This window comes from Stigmatopora argus, chromosome 5 (assembly GCF_051989625.1).
Source record: "Stigmatopora argus isolate UIUO_Sarg chromosome 5, RoL_Sarg_1.0, whole genome shotgun sequence".
Taxonomy (NCBI): domain Eukaryota; kingdom Metazoa; phylum Chordata; class Actinopteri; order Syngnathiformes; family Syngnathidae; genus Stigmatopora; species Stigmatopora argus.
Window position 1 is genome coordinate 18,009,866 of NC_135391.1, and position 19,225 is coordinate 18,029,090.

The 19,225-nt window shown below is 40.6% G+C and overlaps 1 protein-coding gene across 1 annotated transcript in view; it reads left to right on the forward strand.

Annotated features, from left to right (window-relative positions):
- adamts3 (ADAM metallopeptidase with thrombospondin type 1 motif, 3) overlaps window positions 1-19,225 on the forward strand; it is a 144,727-nt gene that overhangs the window by 119,196 nt on the left and 6,306 nt on the right. The window contains exons 16-21 of the mRNA XM_077600895.1: window positions 1,792-1,872; window positions 8,245-8,408; window positions 10,010-10,166; window positions 10,281-10,413; window positions 15,960-16,167; window positions 18,010-18,127. Coding sequence (XP_077457021.1) covers window positions 1,792-1,872; window positions 8,245-8,408; window positions 10,010-10,166; window positions 10,281-10,413; window positions 15,960-16,167; window positions 18,010-18,127 — 861 coding nt within the window. The remainder of the gene's footprint in view (window positions 1-1,791; window positions 1,873-8,244; window positions 8,409-10,009; window positions 10,167-10,280; window positions 10,414-15,959; window positions 16,168-18,009; window positions 18,128-19,225) is intronic.

Consider the following 19,225-nt stretch of genomic DNA (forward strand, 5'->3'; position numbering starts at 1 on the left):
CTGCTGTCTTTTTTTTCTAAGCTGAATCCTATTTTGCTTTTTATTTGTTAGTTTAATTGAAGCGTCGTCTTTCTGTTTATCTCCCCTTCCCAGGCAGGCTTTGGGACATTGACGACTGAGGCCATGTTTCAAAAACTTGGCTGTTATTTATTATCACTGACATTCATTTTCTCAAGTTAGAAACTGAAGTCTTTTCTTTCTATCTGTTACATATTTATAACACCTTCCACAATAGAAATAATGAACTCAGAGTAACTGACAGCCAGGAATCTAGCGCTGTGCAATGAACAGGAGTGAAAAAACGAATTATAATCTTCTACTCAAGCAAAAGCACTGTTCCAGTGACAAAATTTGAAACTAGTTCAAGTACTGGTGTTAAACTTTACTGGAATTAAACCAAGCATGTAGCAACTTTAAAGTTTACACAAAGTAAAGTTACTTAGTTACTTATTGTGTTTGCGTCGGACAGACATTTAAAATCATCTGGAGGTTCTTTGATATTGATAGTGACTAAAATATCGCGCTTTGTGTCTATGCAAAGCAATGATTGTTGATCTTGTTCACAAAATAACTTGTGGACATTTAATAGCCTACTTCAATCAGATTATGGTGGCACGCAAGAGGCATCTAAGGGATGTTAGACCCTATGCATAATGTGTGCAACAATGACACATTGAAAGTGATTTCTCCCCTCCTAATTCAAATAGAGGCAATAATTACCAATTAACAAACTTGATGTAAATCATAATATCCATGCTTATTAGCAACATTAAAGCCCTTTCACAAATGATAGCAATTATGATAACTCATAGTTAGTTGCAATTGCTTTTTGAATACAGTATTATATTAAATCGTCTGCCTTTGACAGCTCTAGACGTCCAATCGCAATGAATTGGATTTCTGGCGCTATCAATGGCACCCAATGAATTAATACAGCCTTTTTTTCTGGCATTAAACAACTTTAGAGGTTCCTCTGTGATTGGGGTTGAATTATTTTTTATATTGTTTTTATTAGATTCCACCTTTATAACTCCATGCACCCTCGCAGCTGAGTCCAAATTTAGATTATAGACAACACTTTGTCACCTGTTGCAACCTCGCTAATAGTGTCCCACGGCTCCACATCCGTCTCACAAATTCTCGTCGCAGGCGTCATGGGGCCAAGTGATTCGCTATGCCACTGTGATCCGATGAGATCCGACCAGACACCCTCAAACAGATTAACAGCTTTGTTTCATTCCAAAAGGGAAAACCAGAGGAGCCTTCACATTGCCCAAAGGAGCTCGAAATGTCTTTTTAAATGAGAGTGAGGAGTTTAGAAATGTCATGGGTGAGTCAAGGGAAGTTTGTAAGAGCGGTGGACATCCCTGCCAGACTTTGCTGCCCCACTAGTCTACTAATAAGTATGTTTTTGTGTGTTGTGTGTTGTTGACTGAGGGGTGGGGGATTGATGCTTATGTTTGGTTTTCATTCACACCTGAAAGGGATATTTAAAAAAAAAATGAAGCATCGTGACAAAATATGCTTGTGTGCCAAATTACACAGCCTCCTTGGCAGGGATAACAAAGAATTTTAATATAGCAAGCTGCCTCATCCATATTCCTGAGTGTCCTATTATGAGTGAATGAAAACCTCTTTATAATAATGACGTCGTTCTTCACCTCTTCTTCTGGGGCTGCTTTGTAGAGCAAAGTATGCGAGATGTCCACCCCTGCAAATGTGCTATCCGCTCATCTTATCCGCCTTGTCTGTGTTTCTGTTTTGTTCTTTCTTTTCCCACCCACGCCAAAGGCTACCTTAAGATGTTTCTTATTCCTCCTGGAGCTAGACATGTGATCGTCCAAGAACACGAGGCGTCCCCTCAAATTCTTGGTAAGTGTGACGGCGCCATGCTAGCGAGTGGATAATGACCCATCCTCTTGTCTACTTAACAAGCTAATTGGAAAATAAAAAAATGGAAAATTCGTATACATCTTGCATGAAGGCCTTGTACAATTAATGGATCTCGCTTTTATTTTAAATAAAATATAGGTTAACGAGGCAATTGGAACCTTTGAAAAAAACTGCGAATGAAATTACAAATGAAATTTCCATCAGCATTTTTATAGTGTTGTTAATAGGATTTGTTTGCCTCCCGTGGTATCGATACTGTACCAATACCACGTTTTGGTGAACAAAAAAAAAATATATATACAATTATACTTAATTGTCTGTGAGGTAATTGCTATGGCTTGGTCAGACACCACTTCAACACATTTTAAGTATTTGATGAGACTAGATGTCCAATTCATTTTAAGTGGGAGGGGTAGCTGCGGATGAACAAACTTCCACTTCAAATGGAATGGATGTCCGACTGATAAATCAATTTCAATTCATGGAATAAGCATACATTTCCAGGTGAGCGCGTGGATGCCAAGCAGGCCCAAAATGAAGTGTGCATATATATATATATATATATATATATATATATATATATATATATATATATATATATATATATATATATATATGAACCATCATAATACAAGTACACCCATGACTATAATGGATTTTCTGCATATAATAATAAATAATACTTGAGTTTCAGTTAATGATTACAACACTTCCCACAAACTGAATTTGGTTTTGCATTATTGAAGTGTTGTAGTTGGCAATGATGGCTCCCTGATGCCCGCGATTCGGATAAAATATCCCTGATTTTGTGTTATGCGAGGTATTGTTTTTTCTTCCTTTGAACGAGACAGCTGTCTGTGATTCGTGTCGCCTTTCAGGCCACTCAAGGACACTTTAACACCAAATATACAAATAAAAAAAGCACAAACTAAAAGCTACATTTCAGTAACAGGAATAAGTTATAACAAAACTCAAATAGAGGTTCAAGCATACATAGGCTGAATTAATGAAAAAAATGGCATCTCATCTCATCTTCCGTTTATCTGAGTAAAAAGTGACATTAACTTAATAATTATTTCATAATTTAACAAATACATGAATTATTTGTTAAAGTATTATTCTTAATTTATTAATAATAAAAAGTCAATGAAATGAAATGGTCTTAGGTGTGTGTGTGGGAGGGAATGAGGGTATAGGTTCGATAAACATCTCCCTGAAATGAGATTTTCGAACTTGGGATTTATTTTTATCTGGAGTCCACAGTTCAGCCAAATGTTGTATGCCATCCAACAGAACAGTTTAGCAGACATATTAGTCCAAGGATCCATGATCCTTTCCCTTAAGCTCGACACTGCCCGCCAGCCTTGGTAATGCTGTGTCAATTTGAACGCCCTGTTTACACCAATTTCCAGCGGTTGGAGTTCTTTCACCAATCCTTGCAGAATCACAGCAGGCTATTATATGTTCATTTGGTAAAAAAAAATTCTCAAAAGTCACTGTGCCATGGGGGCCCATTGCGCCACAGATCAGCAGGGGCAGTGACCTGTGTGCTTCCTGTCAGATCCTAAAACATGCATGGTTGGCTGGTTACCGTATTTTCACGACTATATGGCGCATCATATTTAAAGCCGCAGTGTCAGTAACGAGTGTTATTTCTGTATTTGACACACACAAAGGATGCACCGTTTTTAAAGATGCAGCCAGGCATTGCAAAACATACACCAGCTTAAACATACGGACACACGCTAAAAAAGGCAACAGAAGCAAAACTAAGTTCGGTTGTACTTTATTTAGCCATTTTACAATGTACTCACGTCATCATAACAAATCCATCAAAGTCCTCATTTTCTGTGTCCGAATTGAACAATTGTCCAAATGAGTCATCAAAAACGCTGAGTTTTATACATTCGTCCAGGCGGCCGGTGCTCGGATGATTCGACGAAAGACGTTTCGCCGACGGACGTTTGACAGACGGATAGGTCGCCGAATGGACGTTCCACCGAACGGTCGATCGGCCGTGCGCACTCGCCCCGCCCCCGGATCGTGTGTGTACAAGTTTTTCAACCTCGGCCCGGGGGCCATATACGGCCGTTACAGATAACATTCATTTAGGAATAACAAGGGCATGTACTGCCTGCCCCCCGCAATAACAAGGGCATGTATTGCCCCCCGCTGGGCATATTTCTAAATACAAGTACACGGCATATAATGACAGCAATCATGTTAATTTCATCCTAAAACAGCATTTAATGATCAAATACAAATACTGGAGCTCTTTCGACATTAGAACCGAGCCCAGGGAAGTGAATTCCTCGGTAAAATGTTGCGATGATGTCGCGATAAGGCAAAAAAACGTCTATATATATACAGACGCTCCCCTACTTACGAACATTCAACTTACGAACAACGGTACATACGAACATGTCTGCAAATTGCGTTTAAGTCCAAAAATGTTCGCAAGTCCAATTTTGTATTTCGCCTTTTTCGGAGTAGTACTTCTTTCCGCCGCTAATACCAACGCCTGGCGCTGTGAGAGCTCAGCTCACCCAGCATCTACCTTCTTCTTCGTTGCAATGCGGAAGTGCGTGAATGTATCTCCAGTGTGCAAAGAACCTTTTTCATTTGTATCATTAAATATCTCATGCATCCAATATTGAATATGGTTGGTAAAAAAGCTAAAGGCTTCTATTGAGGGAGTTGCAAGGAAGAGCCAAGCCATTTCATTTGAAACGAGTGGCAATAATAACGAAGCTTGATGCGCGTGAGAGTGGTGAGCGTTGCACATCGTTCGACCGTCAGTACCATTTATAAACAGAAAGATCGAGCAACAGGACCCAAATATTGAACGTTGCACAAAGTTTGCAAATCAATTGAATGATGCCATACAGTGCTAGCGCATCATTTATGATGAAAAAAAGAAGAAAACTGCAATTGTCATTAGGTCGCTTCTTTTGGCCAGTTTCTAATACATAAATCTCTCTCTCTCTCTACAGTACTGTACATATTCTCTCCATTTTATTAAATGTTTTTTTTTCAGTACAAACCAATGCGTGTTACTTATACAAGCCTTAAACATACAAATGCACTTATATAAACCTTCAATATACTTATATCGGCCTTAAACATAAATTATAATACAAAATATAGCACTGAATCAACTTACAAACAAATTCAACTTATGAACAATCGCTCGGAACCAATTGCGTTCGTAAGTAGGGGAGCGTCTGTACGACCATTCGCCAAACGGCTCAAAATGCGTTTAATGATTAAATACAAATACTACTAGTATTTGTATATACAATATTAGTATTGTATTTTATACTAGTATTTTATTTAAAAGAAGACAATGGAAATTCACATATTCTTCGTGTATACAGACTAGATGTCCGATGCGCGTTGTGAGACAACGGAGCTTGACGTCGTCGCTTGTCGGCCATTTTAAGAACAGAGCCATTCGCCAAACGGCTCAAAATGCTCTCAAACTCGGTCAAATCCAGCCGAAAACAGCGTTTAATGATTAAATACAAATACTAGTATCTGTATTTGCGACATCAAATGTCGGATAGGCACTGGGGAAACACACCGTTGATGTGTGTGGTGCTCATACTTTGAAAAATTTATGGAGCTCGGGATTTCAGCGGGGCATCAGCGTTTAATGATTAAATACAAATACTAGTATTTGTATTTGTGACATCAAATGTCGGATAGGCACTGGGGAAACGTCCGTCGGCGAAACGTCTTTCAGCGAATCATCCGGCCACGCAGGCGGCCACAATCCATTCGCAAATAGTAGCTAGCTAGTAGCTAGCGTAACTAGCCCGGCGCTCCCTGCCATGCTTCGTAAAGCTGTGTTGATGTCGATGTCCAGGCCACAATCCATTCGCAAATAATAGCTAGCTAGTAGCTAGCGTAACTAGCCCGGCGCTCCCTGCCACGCTTTGTAAAGCTGTGTTGATGTCAATGTCCTGGCCACAATCCATTCGCAAATAGTAGCTCACTAGTAGCTAGCGTAACTAGCCCGGCGCTGCCTGCCATCAACCAAATTGTCTGTAGGTATGAGCGTGTGCATGCATGGTTGCCAGTCTTGATGTGCCAAGTGATTGGCCGGCAACCTATTCAAGCTGTACCACTGCTACTACCTCTGGGATAGACTCCAGTACCCCTGCAACTCTCGTGAGGATAAGCAGCTCAGAAAAAAAAAATGTATCTTATCAATTATTTGAACGAATAACCATGTCTACAAACTTCGAATTTATGATGAATCAATCAGGCTGAGACATTGGTAAAAGCTGTAATAACATGCTTCTGGCAGCTAATGAATTCCTCTATGTAAATTTCAGATCAGGCTCTGATTTGATTGTCAGTAAGTCAAAACATCATTTGTATCTTGTTACTTTCTTTCAAACAGGATTGTGATGAAATGACGTGTGGCCCCAGGGATTCACAATTGGTGCCTTATTTTCTGTTACCCTGGGAAATAATCTTGATTAAAATCCAGAACTGACTGATTGTTTTCAATATCAGAAGGGATCTCACTGAATGTGAAAATAGATATTAGCGTAGCCTTGAGATGAGACATTGACAGTCACTTTGCTTTTAGCATTATGTTTGTCACGTCTAAGCTTGGAAAAATGCAAATTGATGTTGTTATTTATTGAGTCAGCTACAGCTTTAATAATGTTGTCGGACTCCCTCTGCTCTCCACTAGAGCTGGAATTACAGGTCACAGTTATTTAAGTCTGTGCACTATGGACATACGTACTAAATCAAGTTAAACCTATGCATCTAATGGAACATTAATAATCCACTTTTACATCAGATTCAATGGTGAAAAGAAATATGTTAGATTTTCATGCTGCATAAAAGTAAAAATTGCATGCTGTTTTCAAAATTGCACTTAGTTTTATCTCAAGCCTGTTAAGTTTTTCTTTCCACAGCATACCTAACTATCATCACTAACTATCCTTGTCATTATGCTGCATAAACAGGCACACATTTTGAATTAAAGCCAGGTCTGTCTGTCTGCCAGGCTTTTAAAGCACTGGCGGAAACCGGGTATACTGTATTTTCTTTTAAGGAAAACAGGACTCCTATACTTTCTAAACTTAACGTGATCCAAAAAAAAGATCAGTTTTTGATTTCACAACCAAAGATTAGATGAAAAGGTTACATAATGTTAGCTGGATTTCTATGCACCATACAATAATACCTTGACATATGAGTGCCCCAACATACGAGTGCCCCAACATACGAGCGCCCCAACATACGAGCAATTATAGATACAGGTAAAATTCGGAGCAAATATTTGCCTTGAGATACGAGACAAATTTTGAGATACGAGCATACGAGACAGCTAGGTGGCCGAGACACGAGAGGCTGCTTATGATTTCAGCGCACTCTCCCTTGTAAAAAAGGCGAAGCGGGGCAATTTTTCCATGTTTTTTTGCGTTAAACGGTTTTGGGAAAAACAATGGGTCCAAAGCAAACAGGCGCATTGAAGGATAGTGCAAAGAAAAAGTGTATCATGACAATCGATATTAGGCACGAAATAATTGAAAAACATGAGTGGTGAATGCATGACGGAGCTGGCACGCCAAAGACTAATCATAATTTAAGCTGCGCAGTGACATTCATAACGAGATAGAGAGCCTTCTTTTAATAAAAGATAAACCGTTCGCGGGAGATAGCGTGACCGAGTTGATAACATGCGAAAAAGCCAGTAGAATTTACATGAATTTAAAAGCAAAGCAAGCCTCTAAAAAAGGGAACCCTTCATTTAAGTTAAATTTATGTTTACGTATGTTATGTTACGAGCGCGTTGCCGTCCAACAAGTCTCTCTCTCTCTCTCTCTCTCTCTCTCTCTCTCTCTCTCTCTCTCTCTCTCTCTCTCTCTCTCCCCTGCGCGCTCCCCGGGTTATACTCAATAATGTCTCATTTTAGTATTAAACATCATAACTACTAGTTATTTATTCCTCTGTTTTTTTTGTATTTTTCATGTTCTCGGCACCTCCCTTATGCCATTTAGTATTGTCTTCACTTGATGGAGATAGACGTCCAATCTATTTTGCCTAACATTCTGAATATTCATTTGCTCATCTCAGTCCAAATAGATTGGATGTCCAACTCTGTCAATGGCAGTCAATGAGCTAACGGTTTGGGCACCTTCTGTGCACCATCTGATCATATTTCGTGTAGTGTAAATCCAGCCTTTTTTCCATTGCAACATTTGGGCATGAGAATGTTGTGTATAGTGCCTCAGCGGGGTAGTCTCACAACACGTTAGAATAGTCTGGCCATCTGTATAATTGATTTGTAATCATTGATTGATTGAATAAAAACGTTGATTACAGCAATCAAGAACCAAGCAACGGGTCACTATATCCTCAATGGTAAAGGAGAGGAGGTAAAGTCCAGGAGTTTCATCGATTTGGGCGTGGAGTGGCACTACATGGTTGACGAAGATGTGGAGACACTACATACCGATGGACCTCTACACAACCCAGTAGTGGTTCTGGTAAGAAGGAATCTACTTATCGAATAGGGTCTCCACTTTGTTCAGGAAGTATTGATATCCCGCGTTTTTACTGATTTGTTCATGTCACATAAGCACCAACAGCGGCAGTTGACTTTGCCTGTCTCATTTCATAACATAACAGTTGCTAGATGCGTCATTATAAAATATACACATTTCTGTGCTTGCAATTACTTCTGGTGACTGTTAAGGTGCAAATGAGGCAACAAAGAAATCCTCTGATAGAATGAGCAATGTGGGCACACTTAATCAAACAAGAAGTCATTGGCAAGACGGATTCATTCAAACATGAAAAGAAATTGTAAAAGGAGAACTTGCGGTTTCACCTTCAATATAGATTAATTACAGATGACTTAATTAAGGGACAAAATAAGACTCTCTAGTTTGCAGAGCAGAGTATGAGCTCTATTTCAGAAAGTAATGTCTAACACTGGATGTCATAAACTCGTTCCGTGCGGTTGAAAGTATTGGGTCATTCGTTCGTTTTCCAAACCGCTTATCCAGACAAGGGTCACGGGGGGTGCTCTAGCCTATCCCAGCAAACTACAGACACCAGTCGAGTGTCACCCGGAGTCGGTGGCCAGGCAATCACAGGGCACAAGTACATGGACAACCATTCACGCTCACACTCATACTTAGGGGTAATTTAGAGCGTTCAACCAGCCTATTATGCATTTTTGGAGGACGTTGGAGGAAACCGGTGTACCGGAAATAAACCCACAAAAGCCCGCAGAGGCCCACTCGCCCTAGGTATTAGACGATCATGTGGCGTTGAATCATCCTTCTGTGAATTAAAAAGAAATTATCACTATTTGACATCCCATCCAATTGAAATAGGAGAGATTGAAGCAAATGAATGCCAATGGCAGCAAATGAGTTAAAATTTGAATTCAAGCCATTGCCATGTTTATGACCTTTGACTCTTTCTCTTCGCATCAAATGACCCACCCTGCAAATCTGAATTAGTCCGCAGTGTGTGCGGGATTGTAGTCCAACCAACCAAGGGGACACCTTTTCACCAATATGGCGTTTTATAAGTTTAATCAATTGATCGTAATCAGGTCCTGCTTGTTTTAACAGAAACCGCTTTGCTTTAACCGTCTGAGACGGATCGATGGGAAACTATAGTGGCCCTCGAGGGCTGGTTTGGAGACTCCAGGGCGAATCCTTTATCAAGAAATTTTCTGACCTTTGTGACCTTATTAACATTTATTCAGTTTTATAGTTACAAATAAGTCAAGAACGAACTAGGGGAATGAAAGAAATGAAATCACGCCTATCCCAATTTGCAGTTTTTCGAGGAATTACCCTGTATTTTCAGTTGGAAATGGAAGAGGTGATTCGATTTTAAGGTTCATGGTCACAGACATCAGAAATATAGGTGTTTTTAAGATCAGTCAAGAAGAAACTAGAGTACCCAAGAGAGCAAATCTTGGCCTGAGCAGCCAATTCCATTTCGGTGACCTTTGACCTCATTACACCAAATAGAATCTTGTCTTCCATTTCATATTACAAAGTGCAAATTGTGCCTTTTGTGAATAAATATGTGGTTTCCTAACACTGATCCTCCTCATATCTTACAGATCATACCCAAAGACAATGACACGCGCTCCACTCTGATGTATAAGTACATCATCCACGAAGATTCGGTGCCTGTCAATAACAACAATGTCATCCAAGAAGACACGTATGAGTGGGCGCTCAAGAGCTGGTCTCCATGCTCGAAGCCTTGCGCCGGAGGTAAAGAATGCAGCTACGAGACAAAACATTAATTTCCACTTCACTCCGTGCTTACTGGATATTAAATCGTGAGTATTCTAACAAAACCTTGCATTCTTTTTGAAATTGCTCTAGGATATCAGTACACCAAGTACGGTTGTCGAAAAAAGGGTGACACAAAGATGGTCCACAGAGGCTACTGTGACATCGGCAAGAAGCCCAAACCTATACGTCGCATGTGCAACCTGCAGGAATGCACGCAGCCCCAGTGAGTGGTGTCAACATTACTAAGACTTCAGTCACCCATAAAAGACCAGTCTTGAATGTTACAATACGACTAGTAGCAAATGTAGTGATCGTAATAGGACGATCTGCAGTGGCAGTAGTAGTCAGTTTAATTGTACAGTTGTCATACTAACAGTGGGTTCTTTTCGGGGCCTTTTTTGCCTTCAAAGAAGGACTGAAAAATCTGGACTATTTAAAAATGTATTTTACATTAAATATGTAATACTTTAAAATATTCATTAAAAAGATCAATTTTGATTTAAGAAGTACTGTATATGGCGGCCCAGTGCACGAGTAGTTAGCGCACCGGACTCACAATTCTGGGGTCCAGGGTTCCATCCCAGGTTCCATCCCAGGTTGGTCGCATTGTGTGAAGTTTGCATGTTCTCCCAGTGTGCGGGTTTTCTCCGGGTACTCCGGTTTCCTCCAACATCGCAAAACATGCAGGGTAGGCTGGTTAGACACTAAATTTTTCCTAGGTATGAGTGTGACTGTGAATGGTTGTCCTTTGTCTCCTTGTGCCCTCCGACTGGATGGCCACCGAATGACTGTTTGTATCCTCGTGACCTGTGAATGGCTGGAAACAGACTCAGAGTATCCCTGCTTGGTGCCCAAAGCTGGCTGGTATTGGCTACAGTCCCGCAACCTTTGTGAGGATGAGCAGTTGAAAATGAATGAATGAATGAAAACCTACTCAATATCAAATCTTTTCTCCAATCTGTGTCTAGTTCACATCAGCAATTAAAGGGTTACTTTCCTGAAACCATATCATTCATTCATGATAGAATTATTATGGAATATTCTATATGTGTTGTAAACATTTTTCAATAAGTAGTAATGCTATAAATCAAGTCAAGGGATGGACTTTTTCCTGCACAGTCGACTCTTCAAGGGCGAAGGCGTTACGGACAGTTCTACCAAATGTTATGACGAAGACTCCAGCAGATTTGAAAATACTGCTTTGTTTACCTTATAAAGAAATTATTATGCTTACTGGTGCAAATAATAATGCCGTTGTTTTGCTTATTGTGCAAATTCTTACGCAGGTGTTCCGATAAAAACAGACAGTGTTTTTATAACCTTCATGCTTATACAATTGTTTAAAACAGCAGAGACAGTTGTTTTTGCATATGCAATTGTTTAAATCAGATTACCTTTGAATGTTTTGGTTATGTGCCGCTAAATGGAACGAAGAGTATTCCGCTCGTCAGAATGCACTGTGGACTAAGACGGCGTCCCATTGCATCTCCTTGCAAGTTGTAGGCAGAGTTTGTTGAAAGATGTTTTTCCTTTTTTAATTAAATATTACTAATAATGATTTAAAAGGTTTGAATCATTATTCCAACATTTGGTCCTTCGAGTAGCCGGGGTCAACACATCGATAGGGAATCCAGACGCTGCAGTTTAATATCTGGAGTGACCGTGCACGGCGAGAATCCCTTTTCCAGGCCGGACTATTTCTCAGCAGCGCCTGTTTTCTAATCGGTTGACGACTATCCTCTTGGTAAGCATCTTTCGACATTTCTGCCGAGTCCGCGTGTGATGGCTGCATATTGAGACGGGTTCCGAGTGCGTGAAGGGCATCACACGCGAAGGCCTTATTTTGAGAAGTAAGGCTCGCGTCCTGGGGATTAGCGATTTTAAAACCCTGGGTATACTAGTCGATGCCAGGTAACGAGACAGAGCATGAGTCTATAAAACTTGGGGCAGTTCGGGGTGTCCTGTACCGCGGTCCGGATAGGTACAAATATAACTCTGACAGTATATCAGGCTAGGGTATACATTTGTGTTGCGTGTGTTACGTGTGTCGTTCCGCGGAAAAAGAATTTGCTAACTGATAACTAAGTGCGAGCGCGCTCCCTTCTAAAAATGGGCAGCGCAAATGTAAAAGCGGCTATTGACGACGATCCAAAGATGCGTCTGCCGTGTAAAGATTGGAAATTTGTTGAAAATCAAAGCGCTACAAGGGTTAAACACCTAAACTTATGGATAAATAAATATGGATTTGCTGGCCAGCTTAATATGCATAAGATATTGATACTGCAGGATAAAATACGTGCTAAGCATGGGGGAAATCTTAACAAAATGGAGCAGGAGGGATATAATGATACCTATTATTGGTTTATGATGGCAAGGGAACGGAGTGATGGATGCGTTAAATCAGTTGATAACGGTGGGACTGGAAACACGGAGGCTGTGTTATTCCACAGAAAAGAGGACATTAGATTTTATCACCTGAATGGGGTGGAAACGCAGCAAATTTGGATGTTCGCGTTAAAAGGTGATTGGCATGCAGTTAGGGGGGACTGGAATCCAAAAGCTGATGGTGGCCCGTTGTGTCATGACGGTCGTGAGTTGAATGTGAGAGTGCATGAACTGATTGATCGGGTTACGGGGAAGTTTAAAACAAAAGCTAATTATACCGTGATCAGCAGAGCTAAGCAGAGGGATGGTGAGCCTTTTGCAGAATATCAAATCAGGATGACGGCTTGTTTTAAGGCCAACAGCGGCATCGCTGAAGACCACGCGGCGGGCAGCCTTTATCAGGAGCAGCTAAAAAATGTGTTGCATGCTCATTCAAATTATACGCTTAGGGAATGGGTTGAAAAACATTGGGTAGACAGGGCTACGGGCACGCTTGAACAATACGTAAATCAGGCGATCCATGCAGAAGAGGTGTTAAAAAAGAAAAGAAAGGGGGGGGCACCCTCTAACGAGGACGGGATTTTTGACCAAAATAAGGGATGTGAACGTAAACCTTTTAACAGGGATAATGAAAAAAAATACGCAGGGAAGTTCAACAGAAATCGAGGTAACAGAGAGAAAATCTGTTGGATCTGTGGGAAAATAGGTCATATATCCCGCGATTGCCCAAATAACAGGGCCTCTAAAAGAAGGCAAATCGGCATGACTAGTCGGGGGGCCTGCTCAAAACGAGAAATGGATTTGAGCAGAGGGAAGTGGAACTAAATTTAGCGGAGATATTGGCACTTGATACAATTAAACCTGAAATCACACTTTTAATTACTCCAAACAAAAATGTTGATTGGATAAATTACCTGCATTACAATGTCCAAAAACTTGGAAATTATACTGAACAGGGATTTGTGGCGATAAAGGAACAACTGGCAGCCACTAGTCTGACGGCGTTCCAGGATCGTGCAGCGGTTGAAATGCTTCTTGAAGGAGCAGGGGGCGTATGCAACGTTTGAAAATGTTGCACTCAACAACACGCCCCCCACTGGGTCCCACACCAGGGCCAACGATGGCCTGCAGACCCTAAACCGCAAGATGAAAAAGCATCCTGGAGTAGAATAATGTCCGCTGACAGATTTGTGGCCTCACTAATAATGATTTGGCCTAATTTGTGGTAGCCCTTTTTGCTACGATTTTGACATTATGTGGGTGTTGTATTATTCCCTGCTTAAGATCTTTGATGAGCCGACTTATAACCACTGCGATTGCCCCTACAAATTCCAAATTGCATGAATTATATCTCCTACTGAAGAAACGTGCTGACACTAACAGTGAATTCCAGGAGCATGGTAATTACGAGGATGGATTGGACGAAAATGATCTTGTGTTCTGCTTTTCAGACCTGCCGAACGAGTAGAGCCTAAGCGGGTAAAATTAAAACAGCCAACGGTGATATCCCTCTCATACATGAATTTGTCATAAAATGAATAACAAACATATAGTAAAAGGAGGGAATGATAGAATTATTATGGAATATTCTATATGTGTTGTAAACATTTTTCAATAAGTAGTAATGCTATAAATCAAGTCAAGGGATGGACTTTTTCCTGCACAGTCGACTCTTCAAGGGCGAAGGCGTTACGGACAGTTCTACCAAATGTTATGACGAAGACTCCAGCAGATTTGAAAATACTGCTTTGTTTACCTTATAAAGAAATTATTATGCTTACTGGTGCAAATAATAATGCCGTTGTTTTGCTTATTGTGCAAATTCTTACGCAGGTGTTCCGATAAAAACAGACAGTGTTTTTATAACCTTCATGCTTATACAATTGTTTAAAACAGCAGAGACAGTTGTTTTTGCATATGCAATTGTTTAAATCAGATTACCTTTGAATGTTTTGGTTATGTGCCGCTAAATGGAACGAAGAGTATTCCGCTCGTCAGAATGCACTGTGGACTAAGACGGCGTCGCATTGCATCTCCTTGCAAGTTGTAGGCAGAGTTTGTTGAAAGATGTTTTTCCTTTTTTAATTAAATATTACTAATAATGATTTAAAAGGTTTGAATCATTATTCCAACAATTCAATAATTTTAAATACTGCGGTGGTGCTGGAGGCCTATCCCAGCCAACTGAGGGCAGAAAGACACCCTGAATTGGTGCGGTGCCCAGTCAATCACAAGGCACCCAAGGAGAATGACAACCATTCACTCACGCACTTACACCTAGGGACAATTTAGACTCTAAATTGTCCCTAGGTGCATGTTCTTCCCATGCCCGTGGGGATCGAGGTACTCTGGTTTCCTCCCACATCCCAAAAACATGCATGTGAGGCTGTTTAAACACTCTAAATTTTAGAGTGTTTAAACAGCCTCACATGCATGTTTTTGGGATGTGGGAGGAAACCAGAGTACCTCGATCCCCACGGGCATGGGAAGAACATGCAAACTCCACACAGTAAAGTCGGATCCCACCAGGGATTGAACCCTCGATCTCTGAACTGTGAGGCTACGCGCTAACCACTCTACCACCAGGGAAACCATATCATCATATTAGAATAGTCAACTTCTAACAAGATTCTGATTACCGCACTCATTTATCGGTTTGGAATTCAGCTGTGTGTTAGTATGAAAAATGACAGGGGACTCAACCAAATCTCATTAGATTTTAAGTAGACGGAACTGAGAAAAAAATTATTTAAGGCCGTCTCGAAATTCGAAAAGAAAGGCATCACGTAGCGATCAGATTTGCACTATTTTCGCCCACGCTGGCCTGGAGCGTTATATCCTGGTTTTTACGGTTGGGGAGGGCAGCCCAGCGGCTGAGTGGTTAGCGCGTCGGCCTCACAGTGGGGGACCTGGGTTCAAATCCAGGTCGGTCCACCTGTGTGGAGTTTGCATGTTCTCCCTGGGCCTGCGTGGGTTTTCTCCGGGTACTCTGATTTCCTCCCACATTCCAAAACGACATGCATGGTAAGCTGATTGGAGTCTCTAAATTGCCCCTAGGTATGAGTGTGGGCATGAATGGTTGTTTGTCTCCTTGTGTCCTGCGATTGGCTGGCCACCAATTCAGGGTGTCACCCGCCTCTGGCCCGAAGTCATCTGGGATAGGCTCCAGCACCCTCCGTGACCCTAGTGAGGATAATGTGGTTCAGAAAATAAGATGAGAAGTTGGGGACACCTGGCCACTCGGTATGACCCATGACATGAGTCTTTTCTATCGTGTAAGGATCTCCAGACCTCCAAGCACTCAAAAATGCTCTCTTGGGCCACGCTTATTCAAAGAATTGATGTTAAATCTAACCACAATCTTTTCCTCTATTTTCCACTCAGGTGGATTGCAGAAGAGTGGGAGCACTGCACACGTACATGCGGCAGCTTGGGTTTCCAGACACGTACGGTGCGCTGTGTCCAGCTGCTGCATGACGTTGCCAATCGTTCCGTGCACAGCAAATACTGCGGTGCTGACCGGCCTGAAACGCGCAGGCCCTGCAATCGCATAGCCTGCCCCTCACACTGGAGGACCGGAGCATGGTCCGAGGTAAGGTTTTCCATCGTTATTTTATACATATAAAATCTGTACATCTGTAGGTCTAGTCCCATCAATGCAGCCAATTCATTAACAAGTTATTGACCCTGAAAGGGAAGTGACCCATGTAAGACCAAATTTTCTAGCTATTCATGTGAGATTTCTCGATAATAATCAACTTCAATGTTTGCCTGATGGTGACGTACAGTGAGCAGATTCTTGTGCCAGGTTGGCAGAGTGAAAATTCCCCCGGGCGGCAATTGCCTCATCTCCAAAAGTTGCTGCCAATGACTTGTAATCTTAAAAAGCTCCACATTGACGAGGACTAAGTAAGGCTTTGAAACTTGTACAAAGTTTTAAATGGGATTTTGATGAACGGAAAAAACAAATAAATAGCAAATATTGAAAGACTTCATAAAAGTCTTTCATTTCTAGTAGGTCAGGGATGCTAAATTCATTTTTATCGTACGTCGTATATAAGTATTTAAGTCAAGGGCCTCCAAACTATTCCACAAAGGGCCACAGTGACTACAGGATTTAGGACTAATTTAACTCAATGAGCAATGACATCAGTTGTCGTCCAATCCATTTTGACTGGGAAGGCCTAAATGACCATTAATCATCTTTGTTTGTATATTAAAAAAATCCTGTAGTCCTTGAAAGATTGAGGATAGATTTGGTGGATGTTGATTTTTTTTTTCTTTTTCTATATAAAATTAACTGGACATAAGTGAATAAATAAATAAATGGACGCACAGACAGACAGGTCCAGATCGGTCCACCTGTGTGGAGTTTGCATGTTCTCCCCGCCTGCGTGGGTTTCCTCCGGGTACCTCGGTTTCCTCCCACATTCCAAAAACATGCATGGTAGGCAGATTGGACACTCTAAATTGCCCCTAAGTATGGGTGTGAATGTGCATGTTTGTCTATCTCCTTGTGTCCTGGCCACCGATTCAGGGTGTCCCCCACCTCTGGCCTGGAGAGAGCTGGGATTGGCTCCAGCACCCCCCGTGACCCTAATGAGGATAAAGCGGTTGATGAGGGAGATGAGACAGACAGATATAGATAGATAGGTAGATAAATCAATTAATAAATAAGAGATTGATTGTAGGTTTCCTTTCCCCATGATTTATGAAAAATAAATGAATAAATTGAGTTTTACATTCATTTTCCTTTGGTAAATATCCAGGGCTGCCTCGTGATGTAGAGGTTAATTCGCCTGACTTCGGTGCGGGCAGGCGCGGCCTCGCTTCGTGCTGGTGGTGGTATGATTGGTCGTTTGTCTCTCTCTGTGCCCTATGACTGACACGACCATTCTAGGTTGTTGTCTGCCTTTCGCCTGAAGACAGCTGGGATGGGCTCCAGCAATCCCCGCAACCCTTTGAACGATGGGCTGTATGGAAGATGAATGAATGAATGAATGGTAAATATCCAAAATTAAATCAAAATAAAGAGAACCCCCCCTTTTTTTTATAAAAGTGAAATATGAATCAAGGTTCCAATCGAAAGTGATGCACTTATCCCAGCCAACTACGGGCACCAGGCGGGGGACACTCTGAATCAGTAGCCAGGCAAACACAGGGCACAAGGAGACAGACAACCATTCACACTCACACCGAACCAGCCTACCCTGCATCTTTTTGGGATGTGGGAGGAAACCGGAGTACCCAAAGAAAACCCACACAAGTCCGGAGAGAACATGTAAACTCCACACAGTGAGCCTCGACCTAGGATCAAACCCACAACCCCAGAACTGTGAGGCCAATGCGCTAACCAATCATCCGCCGTGCCGTCATGTTTGACCAGTCATTTACATTTTTTTTTGTTTTATTCGAATTCTACTTTTCCATGCAGTGCTCAGTGACATGTGGCGAGGGCACAGAGAGACGATTGGTCTCCTGCCGAATCGGAGACCAGTGCGGCGGGGACAGGCCAGACAACGTTCGTGTATGTCGGCAGGGGCCCTGCCACGGTGAGAATCACTAGTTGTCAAGGCTTTCAAATTTGGAACATTTTTTTTAAGTGAGACTGCATGCATGTACAGTGTTTAATTTTTTTAAATTGAGTTATTTATAAATATAAAGGTTCTAAATATATATATAGTATATATATATATATATATATATATATATATATATATATATATATATATATATATATATATACATATATATATATATATATACATATATATATATATATATATATATATATATATATATATATATATATATATATACACATATATATATATATATATATATATATATATATATATATATATATATACATATATATATATATATATATATATATATATATATATATATATATATATATATGTATATATAATCTTTTTGACATTTCAATCAAACAATTGATAATGGGGAAAAATGTATTCATTGTATCTCAAACCTTAAAGCATTCTTTTAAATCTGCTGTTGAGATTCGCCACAGCTACAACATCTTACCCAGGATAACGTGCAATGCATCCTGAAAATTACTAAAATTTCTAATACAGTCGTACTTGCACTTACGAAATTAATTGGTTTCAGAAAAAAAAATTTAAAAAAAAATTGAAAATTTTGAAAGTAGAGCAGTACTTTATATATAAATTCTCTAATTTGTTCCACGGTCCTCACACAACTACCAAATAAACCCTTTTGAATTGGTCATGGTGTCCCGATTTTGTATGAAAGATGTGACAAAGGATGAGAAAAAGATTTATTAATGTCTTAAAATGAATAACAAGCATGCAAAAAACTAACAGTAGGTAACAGAGAGAGAGAGAGCTCATAAACACATTTCTCCAGTGTTTCTTTGATTTTTGCTGTTGGAATGCTTGCTCTTCCTCCTCTTCCGCCATCTCGTTATATTCCTCCTGTTAATGTGTTTCATTAACTCTAGTTTATTCAGTTCCTCTGTTGAGGTTTCATTTTTGTGCCCCTCGACCAACTCGTCAATGTCCTCCTAGCTGACCACTTCTTTTCATTTGCATTGGTAAATTTATTGGGTGGCATGATGATAATACAAAAGAAGCTGCTTTATCCACATTTGGAAAAACTTAACA